Below are 22,296 nucleotides of genomic sequence, written 5' to 3'. Positions count from 1 at the left end.
TGGTAAAAAAATGAGCAGAGTCAATTCAAAAAGTAGCATGTAGTGTACACTCTACTAATCTGATGGACATGAGTGTGAAACTTCATAACCATCCTTTGTTAGGAGGAAAGCCCTAAGTCTATGCCTAAGACTCCTAAACAAGAGAATGAACATTAGTAGGAGAGAGTACATGGACATAAGTTTGTGGAGGAATATATATTTAAGAAAAGACCATCTGTGCTTATCCCAAAATGCCCCAGGCCAAGACCATTTTGTTGCTAGCTGTCTGACAGACCTGGCCTTTTTTCCCTTTGTGCTTTGTTCACATACTTCCCCTGCTTGATAAAGCAAATGTTTAAGGTACCTCTGTGTTCCTTTACCACAAACTTTGGCCAGAAGAGTGAATCTGATTTTAATGCTAATATAAAATATTAAAGGAAATTCCATAATCTTTTAAAATTACTTTTCATACTTCCAAAATATAAGTAAGCTGAAGAGGTTAAAAAGACTCAGTCTGTGTTACAGGAATTTATTGGAAAATGAGTGCCAAAAAGTAAATTTTTCAGTTAATTAATGTTTCCATGTTTAAGCTGAATTTTTTAAATTCAATCTAATTAAGTTAGATTGTTCCATGCTTTATTAAATGGAACACGTTTGTGGTTTAAAAGGATCATGGTTGTTATGTTTTCATTCATACGTGTATCTTGAGAAACTTAAGACCATGGGGGAAGTGAAGGGGAAAAAAAAGTTACAAACAAAGAGGAAGGGAGGCAAACCATAAGAGACTCTTAAATATAGAAGGCAAACTGAGGGTTGATGGGGGGTGGGAGAGAGGGGAAAGTGGGTGATGGGCATTGAGGAGGGAACTTGGGATGAGCACTGGGTGTTGCATGGAAGCCAATTTGACAATAAATTATATTAAAAATAAAATAAATAAAATAAAATCATCATGGTTGAATATTAAATTCATATCCCAGACCTTTTGAAGGAAACTCCACAAATGATCCCATGGTCACACATAGTATCTGCATTTCTTCTACAATTCTTCTGTCTTTTCCTTCATTCAGTACTTCTCAGTGTTTTAAATTTTTCTCATTTATCATTATTTCCATTTATTGTGTTTTCTAATTTGCAGCCAAAATAACCTAGGCAGTAAAGTCAGCACAATCAGTGACATCTTTTTTTTTTTTTTTAATGTGCTATTCACAATCATTTGACCCTGTAAGTAAGATAGCTCCAGGAATTTCCAATAGAATTAAGTGTATAGATTTTATAAAATGTCTATTTCAGAGACTTCTTTAGTTCTTTAATCTGTTTCTTGAAGGTTTAGATGTCAGAAAGAAAAAAAAGTTTTACTATAATTTGACTATCTTACATAACTAAAGCTTATCAACAACATGTAGATAACCTTGAAATGAGAAAGGGCTAAGGGCAATCTGATACTGACACCATTAAGAAGATGAACAGAAATATTATACAAAACATTTTTAAAGGAGTCATAAAATTAATTTATATGCTGTGTGCACCTCATTAAGGCTCATGAAGACACGGGTAAACTATTAAACAGGGTTTGGAGCATCCCCAACATTCACTTATGCCAGGCAAGAGGCGGAGAGAGACAGTAATGCACTTGCTGATGTGCATTTGTTGTTGTTGTTGTTGTTGTTGTTGTTGTTTTTTCTATGCATAAAATTTCCAAAGGTCTTTAGATATCATATGTAACTTTTGTTTTTGCTTTGTTTTCTAGGGCAGCATAATTATTTATGTGCTGGAAGAAATGATTGCATTGTTGATAAAATCCGCAGAAAAAACTGCCCCGCATGTCGCCTTAGAAAGTGTTGCCAGGCTGGCATGGTCCTTGGAGGTAATACTGATGTTTTCATCAGTAATATGCTGTTGAATATTTACACTCTAAAACCGTGGGCCAGGAAATCCTAGTTTTCTTATTCATCTTTGTTCTTGTTTTGCTTTTCCTGTCATGATTATTGGTGTCTGAATGAAACAACCATTAGTATCACATTAACTATAGATTCTCATCTTTTTTAGGTATGTTATGAAAAGTAATAAGCCTTCATTTGTCTATATTGCCTATACGGAGATGCTATGAGAAGTTCACCAGCCTCTTATTAAGTAACATAGGTTGGATCTAGTCTCTGCCACTCACTGTCTGGGTAGCCTTGGATAAGTCACTAACTCCTTCTGGGCATCAGTCTCTTTATTTGTAAAATGAGAGTACTGAGGTTCTTTTCAGAATCAAAAATTGATTCTGTGAATTGGTCAAGTATATTGGTCTTTATCCATCTCCCTCTCTCTCTCCATCAATCCCCTCCCACCCTACTTCCCTTCCTCATTCTCTTTAAGTAACTATATATGGAGCCCTTACCACTTACCAGGTACTCTTCTAAATTCTGGGGGTATAGCAGAACACACACACACACACACAACAGAAACAGAAACAAATCTCTACCCTAATGGAGCTTACATTTTGGGTAGAGGAACAATAAATATGTATGTCAAATTATTATAAGTGTTATCAAAAATACTAAGCCGGATGAATTAATAGGAAGTATCAGGGAGAGGAGTCACTTCTGAATCCTTTAATTAATATTTTCATTTCACTTGGCCATTTCTTTTTCTTCCCCCTTCTAAGTATATTTTCTTTTTCCCTCTTTAAGTTTTTATTTATTGTTTTTCAAATTTTATTTTTTATGGTTCCAAGTTTTTATTTAAATTACAGTTAGTTAACATATAGTATATTAATTTCAAGTATAGAATTGAGTGATTCATTGCTTACATACAACACCCAGTGCTCATCACAAGTTCCCTCCAAGATAACCACCATCTACTTCTCCCATCCCCCTGCCCACCTCCCCTCTGGTAACCATTGTTTGTTCACTATAGTTAAGAGTCTGTTTCTTGGTTTTTGATTCTCTCTTTTTATCCCCCTCTATTTTCATTTGTTTTGTTCTTAAATTCCACATATGAGTAAACTCATATGGTATTTGTCTTTCTCTGACTTACTTCACTTAGCATAATACTCTCTAGCTCCATCCACGTCATTGCAAATGGCAATAGTTCATTTTTTTTAAGGCTGAGTAATATCCCATCATGTATACATACCACTTCTTCTTTATCCATTTATCAGTGCATGGACATTTGGGTTCTTTCCATAATTTGGCTATTGTTGATAATGCCTCTATAAACATCAGGGTGCATGTATCTCTTTCAAATTAGTATTTTTGTTTCCTTTGGGTAAATACCTAGTAGTGCAGTTGCTGGTTCATAGGGTATCTCTATTTTTAACTTTTGAGCAACATCCATACTGTTTTCCAGAGTGGCTGTGTCAGTTTACATTCCCACCAACAGTACAGAAGGGTTCCCATTTCTTCATATCCTTGCCATCATCTGTGGTTTTCTGAGTTGTTAATTTTACCTACTCTGACCCATGTGAGGTGGTATCTCAATGTGGTTTTGATTTGTATTTCCCTGATGATGAGTGATCTTTTCATGTGTCTGTTGGCCATCTGGATGTCTTCTTTGGAAAATTGTCTATTCCTGTCTTCTGCCCATTTTTTTAAATGGATTATTTGTTTTTCAGGTGTTGAGTTTTATAAGTTCTTTGTATATTTTGGATACTAAACCTTTATCTGACATCATTTGCACATATCTTCTCCCATTCCCTCAGTTGCCTTTCAGTTTTGTTGATTGTTTCCTTCGCTGTGCAGATGGTTTTACTTTGATAAGGTCCCAACAGTTTATTTTTGCTTTTATCTCCCTTGCCTCAGGAGATATATCTAGTAAGAATTTGCTATGGCCAATGTCAAAGAGGTTACTGCCTGTGTTCTTCTCTACGATTTTAATGTTTTCCTGTTTCACATTTAAGTCTTTTATCCAATTTGAATTTATTTTTGTTTATGGTATAATAAAGTGGTTCAGTTTCATTCTTTTGCATGTTGCTGTCCAGTTTTCCTGACACGCTTGTTGAAAAGACTGTCTTTTTTTCCATTGGATAGTCTTTCCTGGTGTCTTGAAGATTAATTGACCATATATAGTTGTGGGTTCATTTCTGAGTTTTCTGTTCTGTTCCACTGATGTGTCTGTTTGTGCACCAGTAACATACTGTCTTGATCATTACAGCTTTGTAATATGACTTGAAGTTGAGAATTGTGATGCTTCCATCAGTTAACCATTTCTTAAGCAATATCTCTGGCATCATGAGTTTGATGTAATGGTTATAATTTTTCTAAAATACATTAAAATGAACTCATAACCTTTTTGTAGTATATATATGTACATATATGTGTATGTGTATATATATATATATATATATATATATATATATATATATATACACATACACATATATATATTATAGAGATATAGTTAACCTAAAAGTTACCTTAGTTTCAGGTGTAAAACAGTGATTTGACAGGTCTATGTGCTGTGCTCACCACAAGTTTTGCTACCTTCTGTCTTCATACAATGCTATTACAATACCAATGATTTAATTCCCTATGCTGTAGCTTTCATCTTCATGACTTGTACATTCCATGAATGGATAACCTGTACCTCTCACTCTCTTTCACCTATTTTGCCAATCCCCCCAGCTCCCTCCACTCTGGCGACCATGTTTGGTCTCTGCATTTATGGGTCTATTTCTGCTTTTCTGTTTGTTTCTTTAGATTTCACGTGTAAGTGAAATCATATGTTATTTGTCTTTGATGTATTTAACTTAGCATAATAGCCCCTAAGACTATGTATGTTGTTGCAAATGGCAAGATCTCATGCTTTTTCATGACTAAGTCAATTGCACATATATATCACATCTTCTTTATCCATCTATCTACTTATGGACACTTGGGTTGCTTCCCTAATTTGGTTGTTGTTTATAATGCTGCAATAAACATAGGGGTGCAAATATCTTTTTGAATTAGTGTTTTTGTTTTCTTTGAGACCCTGTAGTTTAATTACTGAATCATGTGGTATTTCTATTTTTAACTTTTTGAGGAACCTCCATACTGTTTTCCATAGTAGCTACAACAATTTTCATTCCCACCAGCAGTGCACAAGGCTTCCTTTTTCTTCATATCCTTTTCAGCACTTGTTACTTATTGTCTTTTCAATTCTAGCTATTCTGACAGGGATAAGGTAATACCTCACTGTAATTTTGGTTTGCATTTCCCCGATGTTTAGTGAGTTTGACCATCTTTCATATGCTGGTTGGCCATGTATGTCTTCTTTGGAAAAATGTCTATTCAGGTCCACTGGCCATTAAATTTTTTTTTTAATGTTTGCTTATTTTTGAGAGACAGAGACAGAGAGTATGAGCAGAGGAGGGACAGAGAGAGAGGGAGACACAGAATGCAAAGCAGGCTCCAGGCTCTTAGCTGTCAGCACAGAGCCTGACGCAGAGCTCAAGCTCCCAAACCTGGAGATATGACCTGAGCTGAAGCTGGACACAACCAACCTGACCAGGAGCCACCCAGGAGCCCCTGTGCCAATTTTTAATCAGATTTTTTTTGGTGTTGAGTCATATAAGTTATTTATAAATTTTGGATATTAATGCCTTGTCAGATATATCATTTGCAAAAATCTTCCATTCAGTAAGTTGCCTTTTTGTTTTGATGATGATTTCCTTCACTGTACAGAGGCTTTTTATTTTGGTTTGGTCCCAATAGTTTAATTTTGCTTTTATTTATCTTGCCTGAAGAGACATATCTAGAAAAACGTTGCTAAGAACAATGGCAAGATATTATTGCATGTGTTTTCTTCTAGGAGTTTTATGGTTTCCAGTTTCCCATTTAGGTGTTTAATCCATTTTGAGTTTATTTTTGTATATAGTTTAAGTAAGTGATCCAATATCATTCTTTTGCTTAATGCTGTCCAGTTTTCCCAGCACCATTAAAGAGACTGTCTTTTCCCCCCTGCATATTGTTGTCATAGATTAATTGATCATAAAAGCATTAGTTTATTACTGGGCTCTCTATCCTATTACATTGATCTGTGTCTGTGTTGGTGCCAGTACATGGTGTTTTTATTACTACAGCTTTGTAGTATATCTTGAAATCTGGAATTGTTATACCTCCAGCTTTGTTCTTCTTTCTCAAGATTGCTTTGGCTATTTGAGGTCTTTTGTAGTTCCATACAAATTTTAGTATTACTTTTTCTAGTTCTATGACAAATGCTATTGATATTTTGATAGGGATTTCACTGAATCTGTAGATTGCTTTGGATAGCATGGACATTTCAATGATACTGAACTTCCAATCCATGAGCCTGCTATACGTATTTGCATTTGTGTCCTCTTCAATTTGTTTTGTTAATGTCTTATAGTTTTTTTTTTTTTATTTAAATCCAAGTTAGTTAGCATATAGTGTAATATTGGTTCCAGGAGTAGATTTTAGTCATTTATCACTTACATATAGCACCCAGTGCTCATCCCAACAAGTGCCCTCCTTAATGCCCTTTGCCCATGTAGTCTATCACCCCACCCACCTACCCTCCAGCAACCCTAAGTTTGTTCTTTGTATTTAAGAGTCTCTTATGGTTTGCTTCCTCTGTTTTTATCTTATTTTTCTTTCCCTTCTCCTATGTTCATCTGTTTTGTTCTTTAAATTCCACATATGAATGAAGTCATATGATATTTATCTTTCTCTGGCTGACTTATTTCGCTTAGCATAATACGCTGTAGTTCCATCCATGTTGTTGCAAATGGCAAGATTTCATTCTTTTTGATTGCCGAGTAATATTCCAGTGTGTGTGTGTGTGTGTGTGTGTGTGTGTGTGTGTGTGTGTGTACATACATACCATATCTTCTTTATCCATTTGTTAGTCAATGGACATTTGGGCTCTTTCCATAATTTTGCTATTGTTGATATTGCTACTATAAACATTGGGGTACATGTGCCCCTTCAAATCAGCACTTTTGTATCCTTTGGATAAATACCTAGTAGTGCAGTTGCTGGGTTATAAGGTAGCTCTATTTTTAATTTTTTCAGGAACAAAAACACTGTTTTGCAGAGTGGCTGCACCAGTTTGCATTCCTAACAACAGTGCAAAAGGGTTCTCCTTTCTCTGCATCCTCAGCAACATCTGTTGTTTCCTGATTTGTTAATTTTAGCTATTCTGACAGGTGTGAGGTGGTTATCTCATTAGAATCTATAATTGAAAATCTGTCCCAAGCCAAAAATAGTCATTCACATAATATAACCATTTTAATATTTTTCCCATTAGAGTTTTTTTAATGATTCTCCATAATATAACAACTTGCTGTATTATGTAATTATAAAATATATTAAGCCTACCAAATTAATAAAAATAAACAAGTAAATACCTATATATCTGTCACTCAATTTTTAATTGATATGATCATTTTTCATATATTCTTCATTCTAAGGAATAATATATTAACAGATATTTTAAAGCTTTTGATATGTTCTTTCCCTAAACTCATTAGATTAGTTTCTTATAAAATTTCCTTGTCTCTCTTTTTTTAAAATCAGATAGTCTCTACAAACCTTCCAAACTACCCCTGAAGTTATTTCAAGTTAATTTGTCTTCCCCAAACACCATATTGTCATTCAAAATAATTTAGGGAGTTTCATAGTGTTAGATGGCTCATAGGACTAATATATAATGCAGTATCTTTGATTCTGAGGGATATCTGGGATATAAAAAAAAGAAAGAAGAAAGAAAACCTTACTGTATTTCAGGCATATTTGAAGGAAAGATTGATTGAATTCTAATGTTATCTTGTGGTCAGTATCGCAAACTGAGAAATATGGTTTGTGCATTTAAATATCTCATAAGTAGATCTGCACAGAGGTTTATTAGAAAGAAGTGGCACCACACTCTGATATGTCATAGTCCTGGTATTGGTCTGCCTGGCAGAGTTAATAGCAAAAGTCTGTGGAGTCAACAGTGCAGTTCTTATAAATCAGAAAGGTATGCAATTTCTGGATCAGATTCTAACTGCTAGTCCTGTATTAAATTTCTGGAGTAAGGGTAAGTGTACTTGTATTCTACTGAGAATGTGAGAGCTTCCTTTTGAATGATAATCAGGGTTGCTTCTAGTTGGATTCTTTCATAATTAGAAGAGTTTCACTTAAGTAATAATAGCCTACATACTACTAAAAATGGAGATACATCCTTTCTTTCCTTCCTACATGTTTACCACTCCTTGAGGTTTCTCATTTCTGATATAGAGACCATTTAAATAACGAAAGATGAAACAAAGAGTAAACCTTGAAAATTTTTTTAAAGATTTAATAAAATATATGCAAGAATTTCAGAAGCCAGAAATATTAATGTTTTCACAGGTCATGACATAGATATCGCAGGTTGTAATACCAGCTTTAGTGGTTGTGTGCTGATTATAAGAATTGTGTTTGAGTTATTGGGTCTCTTAGTTGCATATAAGTCTTATTTTTAATAAACCACTTTCCTTGCCTTCACCAGGTCACAATAAACTCTTGCATTTTGTTATTGCTATACAGTACTGAGTAGGAAAGATAGTTACATGCTGAAGTATGGTAATATATCTTCTAATTTAGGTGTTCTGCTTCCAACTTCTTTCCTTTGGAAAACATTTTTGTGTAATGACTCACAAAAAAATTCTAAAATGAATACAGCTCTGTGTTTTGCATTTGTGGTAAAAATGATGAATTATTATAAAGGTAATTAGCTCTTACAAATATAAGTAACTTTCTACATAAAGGAATGATTAAATACATAGTTAATGTTAGCTGAAATTTTTTTAAAGCTGGAGACTATTTTTATAGGGTTGTTATTTATTTATTTATTTATTTATTTATTTATTTATTTATTTATTTATTTATTTATTTTGGTAGAAAGCCTTTTCTTCAGATTTTAAAGGGTTATGCTAGAAAGCTAGTTTCTTTCCTACCCCCTTCTGCCCCTATATTCACCCCCCATGTCTCTTGGCAAAGGGAATAACTTTCTGGGCTACAGAATATGGGTTGTGTAGTAAAGTGTTGTTGTTTTTTTCTCCTCCTATACTTGAAAGCCAGAAAGCCTCTTTTTTTTTTTTTTTTTTGAAGAATTTCTGAACAGTACCTTCTTTGGAAGTATAGAAACTTAGTCTGTGCCTTTAATTACTATAAAAACTGAAATCATCTGTCTTCTCTTTGATGCAGGAATTGCTTTGGGTGATGCCTGCCACCTACCTCTTTGGACTATCTTCCTCTTATGAGCATTTCCTTTTCTACCCAAACCCTGGTCTTTGAATGAGCAACCCCCATACCAAGATAATACTTCTCACACTATTTCCTCAGTTCACTAAATTGAATGAAACCTATAGCCAAATAGTGTCTTCTGGTCACTTCCTGATTGTTCACCCTAAACCCCCTTTCACACATACGGGATAAGGATATTCCTTAGAATATTCATTCTCATTTCTTTGTGTTTTTTGTTTGTTTTGGGGGTGTTTTTTGGTGGTTTGGTTTTTTGTTTGTTTGTTTGTTTGTTTTCAATTAGGGACTGCTTTTATGGCTGCCAGCTAAAACTGTTCAAGAGCATCTAGCAGTATTTACTATTTTTAGACCCCCTTAAAAAGTTAGGATTGAGGGATATAAAGATTCTCCTCCATTTGTAGTCTAACTTTATTTGGATAATTGAGACATTTACTATTTAAAACAATTCTAGTATAGTTTGGGGTTCTTTTTGAAAATATTCATTTTAATTTTATATTTCCTGTTATCTAGCATTTGTATTTTTTTAAGTATAAATGCAAGCATGTTGTTTTAATCTGGGAAGTAGAAAAGCAAGCTAAATCTGTGCCAAAAGAGGTTGTTAGAGCATAGTCCCAATGTACTGATCCCAGCAACATCATCCTTTTGATAATTCGAAGTAAAACACAGATCTAGACATGATTTCTCACAGCTACTATTGGGATAATTGCCTATAAATCCAACTAAACAAGAGCAAAGCTTATTATGATCCTCATAATATCAAAGGATTTGCACTATTCCCTGTCTGCTGATCTTTACCCTCTATTTTCTCATCCAATTCCCAGAAAGCTTTCCAGCTTCCATTAATTTACATTTTAATATCCAATATAATATTCTGCCTCTATGCAACGTGCCCAGCATTATCACATGAACACCTTGTGTCATCCACAAAATAAAAAATATAACATTTTTTGGCCAGAAATAAAAACAAATAGAGAGGCCATAGCAAAGTAAACATTCACTTTAGAACTTAGTCCATAATTAGTAATCTATATTACTTTATTCAGTCTGAAAGATTTATGTATATGTTTACCTATTTGGTTTTTTTTCCAACTCAGTCCTTCATTCAGTTTAGTTGTTTTTGAGATAAAATTTTTATAAGTTCTTTATGTAGGAAATTATTAATGATAATTTCATTTATCCATTTAAAATATCTTTCTTTACCCTTCACTTTCAAAAGATGATTTTGGTGATTTAAAAATTTTAGGTTGACTTTGTTTTTCTCCACGCTGTAAAGATGCTCATCTACTACCTTCTGGGAGTATCATTTTTTTCTGAGAATTCTCCCATTTATCTAACAGCTGTTTCTTTGAGGCAATATTTTATCTATATTTATGTAAAATGTTTTTTATACTTTTTCTACAAATTCACTGTAACAACCAGTAATAAGTTAGCTTCATTTGTTCTACTTGTAAATCATGATTTCTAAATTTGTGTCTTTTGTACATACCAGGAGGATCAATACCATCCCAGTATTCTTCAAATATTGCTTCCCTCCACATTGCCTTTTTCTACCTCTAGAACACTTACTAGACATATATTAGCACATTCTCTCTTCCAAATATCCTTACCCTATAAAATATTTCTCATATTGTTATCTATGCTATATTCTGTGAAATTTAGTCAGTTATATCTTCAAGTTTACCATCTCTTAACTTTAGTGGTGGTATTTTTTTAAACATTATACTTGTTTCTTTTATAAATTTGTCTTATTTTTACTAAAATAAAAAAGCTTTTACTTTTTTGTGTTTCCATTCTTTTTTCATATAACTTTAATAAGTTGTAAACACATTTGCCACAAATATTTGTATTCACTAATTCCAAAGTCCCATAACTCCGAATCTAATTATGCCACTGTAGCATGATGGTTTAAAAAAAAGCCGTTATTATTTACAGAATTCCCCCATGACTGTAGTATAAATACTCCTTTATAGCAAATTTCAGGCTACCAGAGTTTTAAAAACTGGCTCTCAGTATTCCTGAATATTTAATAAGTTTTCATAGGCCATTATGAGCCAGTTCCAGTTCCAGCACCCTGCTTATTATCTCTGTTACTTCTTACTCATTGTGCCTTTTGTAATTTTGGATTATAAATTCATGTCTGGCACAGCTTAATTTTATTTTCTTTCTCTTTCTTTCTTTCTTTCTTTCTTTCTTTCTTTCTTTCTTTCTTTCTTTAATTCTTTAATTCCCTAATTCTTTAACTGTGTGGCCTTAATTGAGGGAGTTTCTGTCCAAAGAATTCTTGTTTTATTCTTCCAGGCACTTTAAGGATTTCATTAATGCTCTAGGATTCCTATACCATGCAGGTAGAATAATTTCAAGCTGCCGATCTGGCTGAAGAAGGCCTTTGATTAAGAGTGATCAAAGGAGAGATGTTTTATACTGAATTAATAAGGATGAAACAGACATGCTGTCTTCTCATGTCCCCTTTGTCAGTGGATAGAAATAGTCTTCATTTTGGACTCCTTGATACTTTGCTGACTTTGTGAGTTTAACTATGCATTTAAAAGTATGCTAGTTATATTTTATCCATCATATTAGGTGTTCTGGAGAAGGGATTTATAAGCTACCTAATTTTCTACATTTCCAGAAGAGTTTATATAGAATTTTATGCCAGTTTCAATCAAATATATTAACTCTGCTTTAAAATTTTAAAATTTGTCAATAGGTTAAAAAAGAATTTTTTATGAATATAATTTATTGTCAAATTGGCTTACATACAACATCCAGTGCTCATCCCAACAAGTGCCTTCCTCAGTGCCCATCACCTACTTTCCCCTGTCTCCCAACCCCCATCAACCCTCAGTTTGTTCTCTGTATTTAAGAGTCTCTTAGGGTTTGCCTCCCTCCCTTTCTGTTTGTATCTATTTTTTTCCCCTTCCTTTCTGCCATGGTCTTCTGTTTGTAAAAAAGAATTTTTAAAACACCTCTGTAGGCGATGGTATAGCATTATACAAGTATGAGGATGTACAGTCAGCACAAGTAGGGTTTGACTTAAACTTCCCCACCAATAGCTGCAGGACGCACTGCAACCTTTACACATCTCTGCTTTCTTTTCCATTAAGATCACATAATGAGGTGGGTGCTTGGGTGGCTCAGTCAGTTAAACATCAGACTCTTGACTTTGGCTCAGATCATGATCTCACAGTTTCTGAGTTCAAGCCCACATTGGGCTCCTCCATGCTAACAGAGTCTGTTTGGGACTCTGTCTCCTTCTCTCTATGCTCCTCCCCCATGCACGTACACACACTCTCTCTCTCAAAATAAATAAAACTTAGAAAAAAAAAGATTACATAATGAGAGTTATTATGAGGGCAAATTAAATGATACATCTAAAGCATGTAGCATGGCGTCTGGCCTATAAAAAAGTTTAGTAAATAGTAGCTTAAAATATCTTTCATATCATGGAGTCATTTGTGCAAATATTGTCATTGTTAAAATAATATTTAACTTTAATGAGGAATATTTATTGTATCTTCTAAAAGTTTTTAATAATTTATCTGTAGGAACCATTAAACAATCAATGCAGGTATCTTGGAATTGCATTAATTTACCGAATCATAGATAGTAGAGGGTATTTAATTAGTGTAAAGTTATTGAATATTGTCATATCTATTTATGTTTTCAAACAATGTTTTTCCCATGGAAACATAATCTTGAAAGAAAATGTATATATTTTTATGTGGTAGGAAATTTTTCTAAATGATTGCAAATATTTCTCAGTTAATTTTTTTTTTAGCTTTGTAGAAAATGTCCTACTTGTTTTGATTTTTAGAAATGCTTTTAAAACTGTTTGGGAGAGAGCCTGTGACTCCAGGAACATGTTGAAGTTACAAAAGATATTCATCAATTTGATCTACCAAAGGCAAAAGAGAATCTGTGTTGCTTAGGATGGGACTGAGGGAAGTAGGAGGAGTGAGATGAAAAAGGAAGTGAGTGGGATGTTACTGCGTGTACTACTTCCCTTGGCCAACCAAATCTTTACTAAAATTCTATTAAAACATGGAAAATGTATGGAATGGGCCCCTTCTCACTTAAATATATATACATTGCCATTGTTTTTAGGCATGTAATATAATTGAAAGAAAATGAGATTCTTATATTTTTCCTTTGTTGATGACCTGTGTCATCTCCCTCTGTTTCTTAATCCTTTAATTTCAGTAATTTCATCAATATTTAGCTCTATCTTAATCTATTATTTTTTCCTGAAACAGAATAAGCCCTTTTTGATTTGAAATTTCAAGTCTTCTTATATATTAGCAAAGTATTCTGTATTACCTCCAAAATTTTTTTTCAGAGAGAGAGGTGGGGGAGGGCGGGGAGGAAGAGAGACTGCATGAGCAGGGGTGAGGGACAGAGGGAGAGAGAATCCCAAGCAGGCTTCATGCTCAGCACAGAGCCCGATGCAGCACTCTATCCCACAGTCTTGGAGATCATCACCTGAGCTGAAATCAAGAGTCGGATGCTCAAGCAACTGAGCCACCCAAGTGCCCCAGAGACTTTTTGTTTCATATTTTCTTTCCTTTTTTTCATAGTCCTCAATAATAATTGGTACCTGAGCTCTTTTCTTTGTCTTCCACACCTGCCATCCTTTCTCTACTCAGTTTCATTTTAGTTATTTTATACTTTATTTGGTGATTTTTCTTAAAATCTCAGGGTCTGAACGTCATGTCTCTGGTTACTTTTTGATTTACCCTGGCAGGTCTCCTCCTTTATTCTCCTAATAAGGTTTTTTTCATCAATAATGGCCTTATTTCTTCATTTTTTTCTCTTCCGTCTCCCATTTTAACTTACTGTTTTGTAATTTATTTCATCTTTTATTTCTCTTCTTTGGATTCTTGAAACTTAGATGCCATTTTATTTTTGAAATATAGTGAAAGTTTTGCTTAAGTCCCTTTCCTACAGTAATTCTTCCTCCAATTTGTATTCATCTGATTCTTGATTTTTACATTTTCTTTTTATCATTTCTAAAATTAATTTTTATTAAATTTCATATGATGTGTCTGTTACTTACTACACAGTTAAGTCTATGTAATTCTATCTTTGCCTGGTAATTGACTTAGTATCTGATAGTGATTTCCCCTTGGCTTTCTCTTGTTTTGATTAAACCTTTATAATTTGAGCCAGAAGACTTGATATCTTAGCTATTTGGTTTGATATGGAAGACAGGGAAACAGTGGTTGGGGACATAAATGTAATAATGTCAACAGCTGAAGTTTAACTTTTGTTGTGATAGAATATTATTTTCCATTTTTAAAACAATAATTTTTAGAACTGGTAAACATAATGATTTTTTCTTTCCTGGCACCTAAATTTAGTTATTATATTTTAATTTTAATCTTTTTAAGCTTAATTAACATAAAATATTATATTAGTTTTGGGTGTATAACATATTTATTCCTCAGTTCTATACATTACTCAGTGCTCACCACAATAAGTGTAGCTACCATCTGTCACCATACAGTATTAAAATATTATTGATTATATTCCCTATGTTATCTTTTTCATCTCCATGACTTATTTATTTTATAATTAGAAGTTTGTACCTCTTAATTCCCTTTATCTATTTCACACACCCCCTTATCCACTTCCCTCTGGAAAGTTCTCTATATATAAGAGTCTGTGTTTAGATTCCCATGTAAATGAAATCATATGGTATTTGTCTTTCTCTGTCTGACTTATTTCACTTAGCATAATATTAATGGTCCATCTATGTTATTGCAAATGGCAAGATCTTATGTTATTTTATGGCTAAGTAATATTCCTGTGTGTCTATGTCTGTGTATATCACATCACTTTTATCCATTCATCTATCAATGGACACTTGTATTGTTTCCATATTTTGGCTATAGTAAATAATGCTGCTATTAATGTAGGGGTGCTTATATATTTTCTTTTTTTTTTTAATTTTTTTTTCAACGTTTTTATTTATTTATGGGACAGACAGAGACAGAGCATGAACGGGGGAGGAGCAGAGAGAGAGGGAGACACAGAATCGGAAACAGGCTCCAGGCTCCGAGCCATCAGCCCAGAGCCTGACGCGGGGCTCGAACTCCCGGACCGCGAGATTGTGACCTGGCTGAAGTCGGACGCTTAACCGACTGCGCCACCCAGGTGCCCCGGGGTGCTTATATATTTTCAAATTAGTGTTTCTTTTCTTTGAGTAAAAACCCAGTAGTTGAATTACTGGATCATATGGTATATCTATTTTTAATGTTTTAAGGAACATTCATGTTGTTTTCCACAGCAGTTGCACCAATTTACATTCCCACCAACAGTACACAAGGATTCCCATTTCTCCACTTTCTTGCCAAGACTTTTTATTTATCATTCTTCTGATTCTAGCCATTTTGAATGGTGCGAAGTGATATCTTGTGACTTTGATTTATGTTTCCCTGATGACTGGTGATGAGCATCTTTTCATGTGTCTGTTGTACATGTCTGTGTCTTCTTTGAAAAAAAATGTGTATTCAGGTACTCTGCCTATTTTTTAATCAAAATTGTTTTGTGTTAGGTTGCATAAGTTCTTTATATATCTTGGATATTAAGCCCTTGTCAGATAGATCATTTACAGATATCTTCTTCAATTCAGTAGTTTGCCTTTTTGTTTTGTTGATGGTTTCCTTTACCATGAAAAAATTTCCTTTACCATGAAAAAACTTTATTTTGCTGTAGTCCTAATTTAATTTTGCTTTTGTTTCCCATGCCTCATGAGACATATCTAGAAAATGTTTCTATGGCTGATGTCAAAGAGATTATTGTGTGTGCTTTCTTCTAGGAGTTTTATTGTTTCAGGTCTCACATTTAGGCCTTTAATCTTTGTATATGATGTAATAAAGTGGTCCAGTTTTATTCTTTGCATGTAGCTGTCTAGTTTTGTCAACACCATTTATTGAAAAGACTGTCTTTTCCCCTATTGTATATTATTGCCTTCTTTGTTTTAGATTAATTGGCCATATAAGTATGGGTTTATTTCTGAGCTCTCTATCCTGTTACATTGATCTATATATCTGTTTTTGTGCCAGTACCATACTGTTTTGATTGCTATAGCTTTGTAATAAAGTTTGAAATTCCAGGGCATGGTATCTCCAGCTTGTTTTTCTTCCTCAAGTTTGCTTTGTCTGTTCAAGGTCTTTTGTTGTTCCATACAAATTTTACAATAATTTGTATTATTTGTGTGAAAAATTTTGTTGGTATTTTGGTAGGGATTGCACTGAATCTAGATTTCTTTGGATAACATGGACATTTTAATGATACTAATTCTCCCAAGCCATAAATGTGGTATACATTTCCATTTGTTTTCTTTTATCAGTGTTTTATAGTTTCAGAGGATATGTCTTTTACCTCCTTGTTTAAATTTATTCCTAGGTGTTTTATTCTTTTTGGTGTAGTTATAAATGGTATTGTTCTCTTAATTTCTCCTTCTGCTACTTTGTTACTAGTTTATAAAAATGTGATATATTTCTGTATATTAACTTTGTAGCCTTCAACTTTACTGAATTCATTTATCAATTAATAGTTTTTGGTGGAGTCTTTCAGGTTTCTGTATATAGTTTCATTGCTTCATAGCATTTTCATTAAGATCGAGTGTAATATCTGTGCATAGTATCATGTCAATGCGATAATAACTGTTTTACTTCTTCTTATGCATTTTGGATGCCTTTTATTTCTTTTTCTTGTCCAATTGCTGCAGTTAGGACTTTCAGTACTGTGTTGAATAAAAGTGGTGAGTGTAGAATCCTTGCTTTATTTCCTAATCTTAATCTTACAAGAAAATCAGTTTTTCACCATTGAGTATGATTTTAACTGTGGGGTTTTCATATATGGTTTTTAATATGGTGAGTCCTGTTCCTTCTAAACCCAGTTTGTTGAGAGGTTTTAACGTGAGTAATTGTTGTATTTTGTTAAATGATTTTCTGCATCTTTTGAGATAATCATATGATTTTTAACCTTTCTCTTATTAATGTGATGTATAACACTGATTTGCAAATATTGAACCACCTTTGGTTCTGGAATAAGTCCTGCTTGATCGTGGTAAATAATTTTTTTTAGTATTGTTGAATTTGGTTTGCTAATACTTTGTTGAGGATATTTGCATCTATGTTCATCAGAGATATTAGCCTACAGTTTTGGAGTCTTTGCCTGGTTTTGCTATCAGGGTAATTCTGGTCTCACAAAACAATTTTGGAAGTTTTTCTTGCTCTTTGATTTTTCAGAATAGTTTGAGAAGAATAGGTATTAACTCTTCTTTAAATATTTAGTAGAATTCGCCCATGAAGCCATCTTGTCCTAGACTTTGTTTGTTGGGAGCGTTTTGATTCCCGATTCAAGTTTCATTACTAGTAATCAATCTGTTCAAATTTTCCTTTTCTTCCTGATTCAGTTTTGGAAAAGTGATTGTTTCTAGGGATTTAGCCATTTATTCTAGGTTGTCCAATCTGTTGGCATATAATTTTTCATTATATTCTTTTATAATCCTTTGTATTTCTCTGGTGTTGGTTGTTATTTCTCCTCCTTAATTTCTGATTTTATTTCAGTCCTCTCTTTTTTTTCTTGATGAATATGGCTAAAGTTTTATCAATTTTGCTCATTTTTCAGAGAACCACCTCCTGGTTTCAATGATCTTTCCCATTGTTTTTTAAGTTGCAGTCTCATTTATTTTTGCTCTCATCTTTATTATTTCCTTCCTTCTACTATATCTGGCTTTGTTCTTTTTTTAGCCCATTAAGGTGTAAGGTTAGGTTGTTTATTTGACATTTTTCCTTTTTCTCTGGAAGTTGTCAGGTATCGCTCTAACTTTTCTCTAAGAACTGCTTTTGCATCTTCTGAAAGACTTGAGATGTTGTGTTTTCATTTTCATTTGTCTGAAGGTATGTTTTCATTTCTTCTGATTTCTTGGTTGATCCATTTATTGTTTAGTAGAATTTGCTTCACCTCCATATATTTGTGTTCTTTCCAGATTTTTTCTCATAATTGATTTTTAGTTTCATAACATTGTGCTCAGAAAAGGTGCATGGTATAATTTCTACCTTCTTGAATTTATTGAGACTTGTTTTGTGATCTAACATGTGATCTATTATGGAGATTGTTCCATGTGCACTTGAAAAGAATATGTATTCTGCTATTTGAGGATAGAATGTTTTGTATATATCTATTAGATTCATCTGGTATAATGTGTCATTTAAAGCCACTGTTTCCTTGTTGATTTTCTGTCTGGATGATCTGTTCATTAATGTAATGGGGTGTTAACCCCTACTGTTGTATTACTATTAATTTCTCTTTCTCTGTATTACTATTAATTACTATTAATTTCTCTATGTTGTTAATATTGGCTTTATATATTTAGGTGCTTCTACACTGGGTACATAAATATTTGTAATTCTTGTATCCCCTTGTTGGGTTTTTCTGCTTGTCATTATGTGCCCTTCTTTGTCTGTTGCTACAGTCCTTGCAGAGTTTATTTTGTCTGAAAGAAATATTATTACCCCAGCTTTTTTCGGCTTCCATTTTCATAGTATATATTTTTCTATCCTTTCACTTTCAATCTGCATATATCTTTAATTCTGAAATGAGTTTCTTTTAGGCAGCATATAGATGGGTCTTTTTTTTTTTTTTTCGTTTTTTTTTTCCCCATTCAGTCACCCTGTCTTTTGATTGGAGCATTTAGTCCATTTACACTTAAAGTAATTAGTGATAAGTATATACTTTTTGCCATTTTGTTAATCATTTTCTCATTGTTTTGTAGTTTTTCTCTTTTCCTTCCTTCTCATGCTCTTTCCCCCTGTGGTTTGATGGCTTTCTTTAGCATTATGCTTGGATTCCTTGCTCTTTATTTTTTGTGTATCTACTATAGATTTTTGATTTGTGGTTAGCACGGTTTCAGATCTAACATCTTGGGTATGTAGTAGTCTATATTAAGTTGATGGTCTCAAGTCAAACACATTCTAAAAGGACTGAATTTTTATTCCCCTCTCAATGTTTTATGTGTATGAATGATATCATATTTTACATTTTTTTCTTTGGTCATTCCCTTGACTGATTTTTGTAGATAAAATTGATTTTGCTACTTTCGTGTATTAACCTCATTACTGGCTTTATAAGTGATTAATCTACTACCTTCTAATTATTAAAAGTGATATATCTAGAGATTTTTATAGACGTATCTTCTTTCTGGTCATATAACTAAATTATCTTAATATTTTTATAGAATTATATTGTAATCCCTTGAATTTTCTAGCTATAATATTATCTTCAAATAAACTAGTTATTAATATGTTCGCTGTTGGGTTTTGGTAAATAGTGTTTATATCTTTCTACCTGTACTTTACTTTGAGGTTTTTATTTGTGTGTTTTAGTAGTGGCTCTTGGATCTTAACAAAAAGCTTTTGCATTAGTTTCCTACTGCTGTAACAAATCACCACAATTTAATGATTTAAAACAACACACATTTATTATCTTAAATTTCTGGTGGTCAGAAGTCTGAAATGGGTTTTACTAGGCTAAAATCAAGGCATTAGCAGTACTGCATTTCATTTGTAGACTCCAGTCGAAAATCTCTATCCTTGCATGTTTCAGCTTCTAGGGCTGCACAATTCTTTGACTTGTGGTGCCAGTTCATCTTTAAAGCGAACAATAGTTCAGTCTTTGTCAAGACATCATCTCTTTTGACTCTGCTGACCCATTTAAGAAACTTGAGTATCACACGGTCCTGAGTCCACCTGGGTGTTCCAAGCTGCTCTTCTTAATGTCAGCTGGTTAGCAATCTTAATTCTATCTGCAATTTTAATTGTCTCTTATTCCTGCCATCTCTAAAGAACCACAATTCTGCCTTTCAAAGCCTCTTGTCATTTGTTGATAAAAATTATGTGATTTTCTCCTTTGATCTGATATAATGAATTTTGGTGGTAGATTTTCCAGGATCGAACCATCCTTTTCTTCTCAGAACAAGCTCTAATAGAGTAAGGTATAGTGTTCTATTTTTAATTCTGCAGAATTCAAGTTTTTAGCTCATTTTAAAATTTTACCTATAAAATCATGACAGCTTAATCTTTATTTCTGGGATGATGCTTTTAAGGATAAGTTTGCTTTATAAAATGTATAGGGAAGGTTTTGACTTTTTTCTTTAAGATAGTATAAGAGAGGGGCGCCTGGGTGGCCCAGTCAGTTGAGCATCTGACTTCCACTCAGGTCATGATCTCCCGGTTTGTGAGTTCAAACCCCTTGTTGGACTCTGTGCCGACAGCTCGGAACCTGGGGCCTGCTTTTGGTTCTGTGTCTCCCTCTCTCTCTGTTCCTCCCCTGTTCACACTCTGTCTCTCTCTCTCTCTGTCTCTCTCTCTCTCAAAAATAAATAAACATTAAAAAAATTTTTTAAAAGATAGTATAGGGGCACCTGAGTGGCTCAGTCAGTTAGGCGGTCGACTTTGGCTCAGGTCATGATCTTGCAGTTCGTGAGTTCGAGCCCCGTGTCAGGCTCTGGGCTGACAGCTCATAGCCTGGAGCCTGCTTCGGATTCTGTGTCTCCCTCTGTCTGCCCCTCCACTGCTTGCACTCTGTCTCTTGCATTGTCTCAAAAATAAACATTTTTAAAAAATTAAAAAAAGATAGTATAAGAGAAATGTCTGCCATAGAGAAGATAAGACTTAGGGTGTGACATTATCAGAGTCAATTTTAATAATTTATATACTAGGGGCACCTGGGTGGCTCAGTCGGTTGAGTATTCCACTTCGGCCCAGGTCATGATCTCCCGGTTTGTGGGTTTGAGCCCTGCATCCGGCTCTGTGCTGATGGCTCAGAGCCTGGAGCCTGCTTTGGATACCGTGTGTGTGTGTGTGTCTCTCTCTCTCAAAAATAAACATTAAAATTAAAAAAAATTGTATTCTATAAAACTCTCCATTTTCTAAATTATCAAATTTATTTAGGAGTGTTTCATTTAGTATTTTCTAAGTCTTGGAATTCTTCTAGTGTCTTTAAAGTTCCTTTACCAAACATTATATGATACATTTTTCCTCCTTTTCTTTATTGTTTGACTTTCTTTTTTTGACTAATGTCTTAATTGAATGCTTAACTCATTTTTTCATTCATTTTCCACAACAAAACTATATAATTCTTTCTATATATGTTTTTGCATTTAAGTATATCTCATGAGTTTTGATTTGAAATGTCTTTTGTTGTTAATGTCCAGAGTAATAACAATTTTTTTTTTTTACATAAATTTCCTCTTTGGTCAAAGACTACTTAACTAGAAAAATGTGTCAAGTGCCAAGTTAACTTTGATTTTTAATAAAATAATGTTATGAAAGGATATAATGTTTATTTTTTCAGAATTTATTAAAGATTTCTTGTACTGTATCAGTTTTAAGTTCTCTATCTGTATTATTAATTGTGTATTTGATGTGTAAAATATGAAAGAAATATAGGAATATTCCTACTCTGGGTATTTTTTTTAAGGATTTTCCTGTTTTCAGTGTTTGGTTGCTGTGTTTGCTTTATAGAGGCTTATGCTTATGTTTTCTTTGAGGAGGCTACAATTTATCCTTAATATCCTCACTTTGTCTCACTTAATGTCTTTGGACTTTAATTCTGTTTTTATGTGTTACTAATATTGCTTCCTCTGCTTTTCACATATTGTATTTGCCTTGTTAACTTCTTTTCATCTTTTAATTTTCAACTTATTTTCCTGTTTTTATTATTTTTCTTGTAAGCTACAAATAGATATTTTTTAACCCAGCCTTTCTTTGACACTGACATTTGTTAGGATAATCAGTATATAAGCTTTTATTTCTTCCAATACATTTTATGTGTTTACTTAAGTATATTTGTTAAATATTCCTTTTCTTAATTTTCTGGGTTGGTCAATTTTTCCTTCATTTTCTTTTCCCATTCAATCCTCAGTCATCCATTGTTAATTTCAATGTGTTTTTCCATTTTGCTAGTGCTTACATGCTCCTTCTGATGAGTCATAATTAAATCTATATTACCCTTTAATTGTATCAAAATTAATAAGTATGCCTATAACATTTTACCAACCTTTTTAAATAATGCATACTGGGGCGCCTGGGTGGCG

General features: G+C 33.4%; 1 protein-coding gene across 4 annotated transcripts in view; it reads left to right on the top strand.

Annotated features, from left to right (window-relative positions):
• The window catches only part of PGR (progesterone receptor), a 115,334-nt gene that overhangs the window by 37,630 nt on the left and 55,408 nt on the right, over window positions 1-22,296 (top strand). For all 4 annotated transcript variants that reach the window (XM_086678624.1, XM_025927897.2, XM_086678625.1 and 1 more), the window contains exon 3: window positions 1,727-1,843. In XM_086678624.1, the coding sequence (XP_086534750.1) occupies window positions 1,727-1,843 (117 nt within the window). The remainder of the gene's footprint in view (window positions 1-1,726; window positions 1,844-22,296) is intronic.

This window comes from Puma concolor, chromosome D1, assembly GCF_028749965.1.
Source record: "Puma concolor isolate L17-30 chromosome D1, mPumCon1.1.hap2, whole genome shotgun sequence".
NCBI lineage: Eukaryota > Metazoa > Chordata > Mammalia > Carnivora > Felidae > Puma > Puma concolor.
This window is presented reverse-complemented; position numbering and strand designations above follow the sequence as displayed.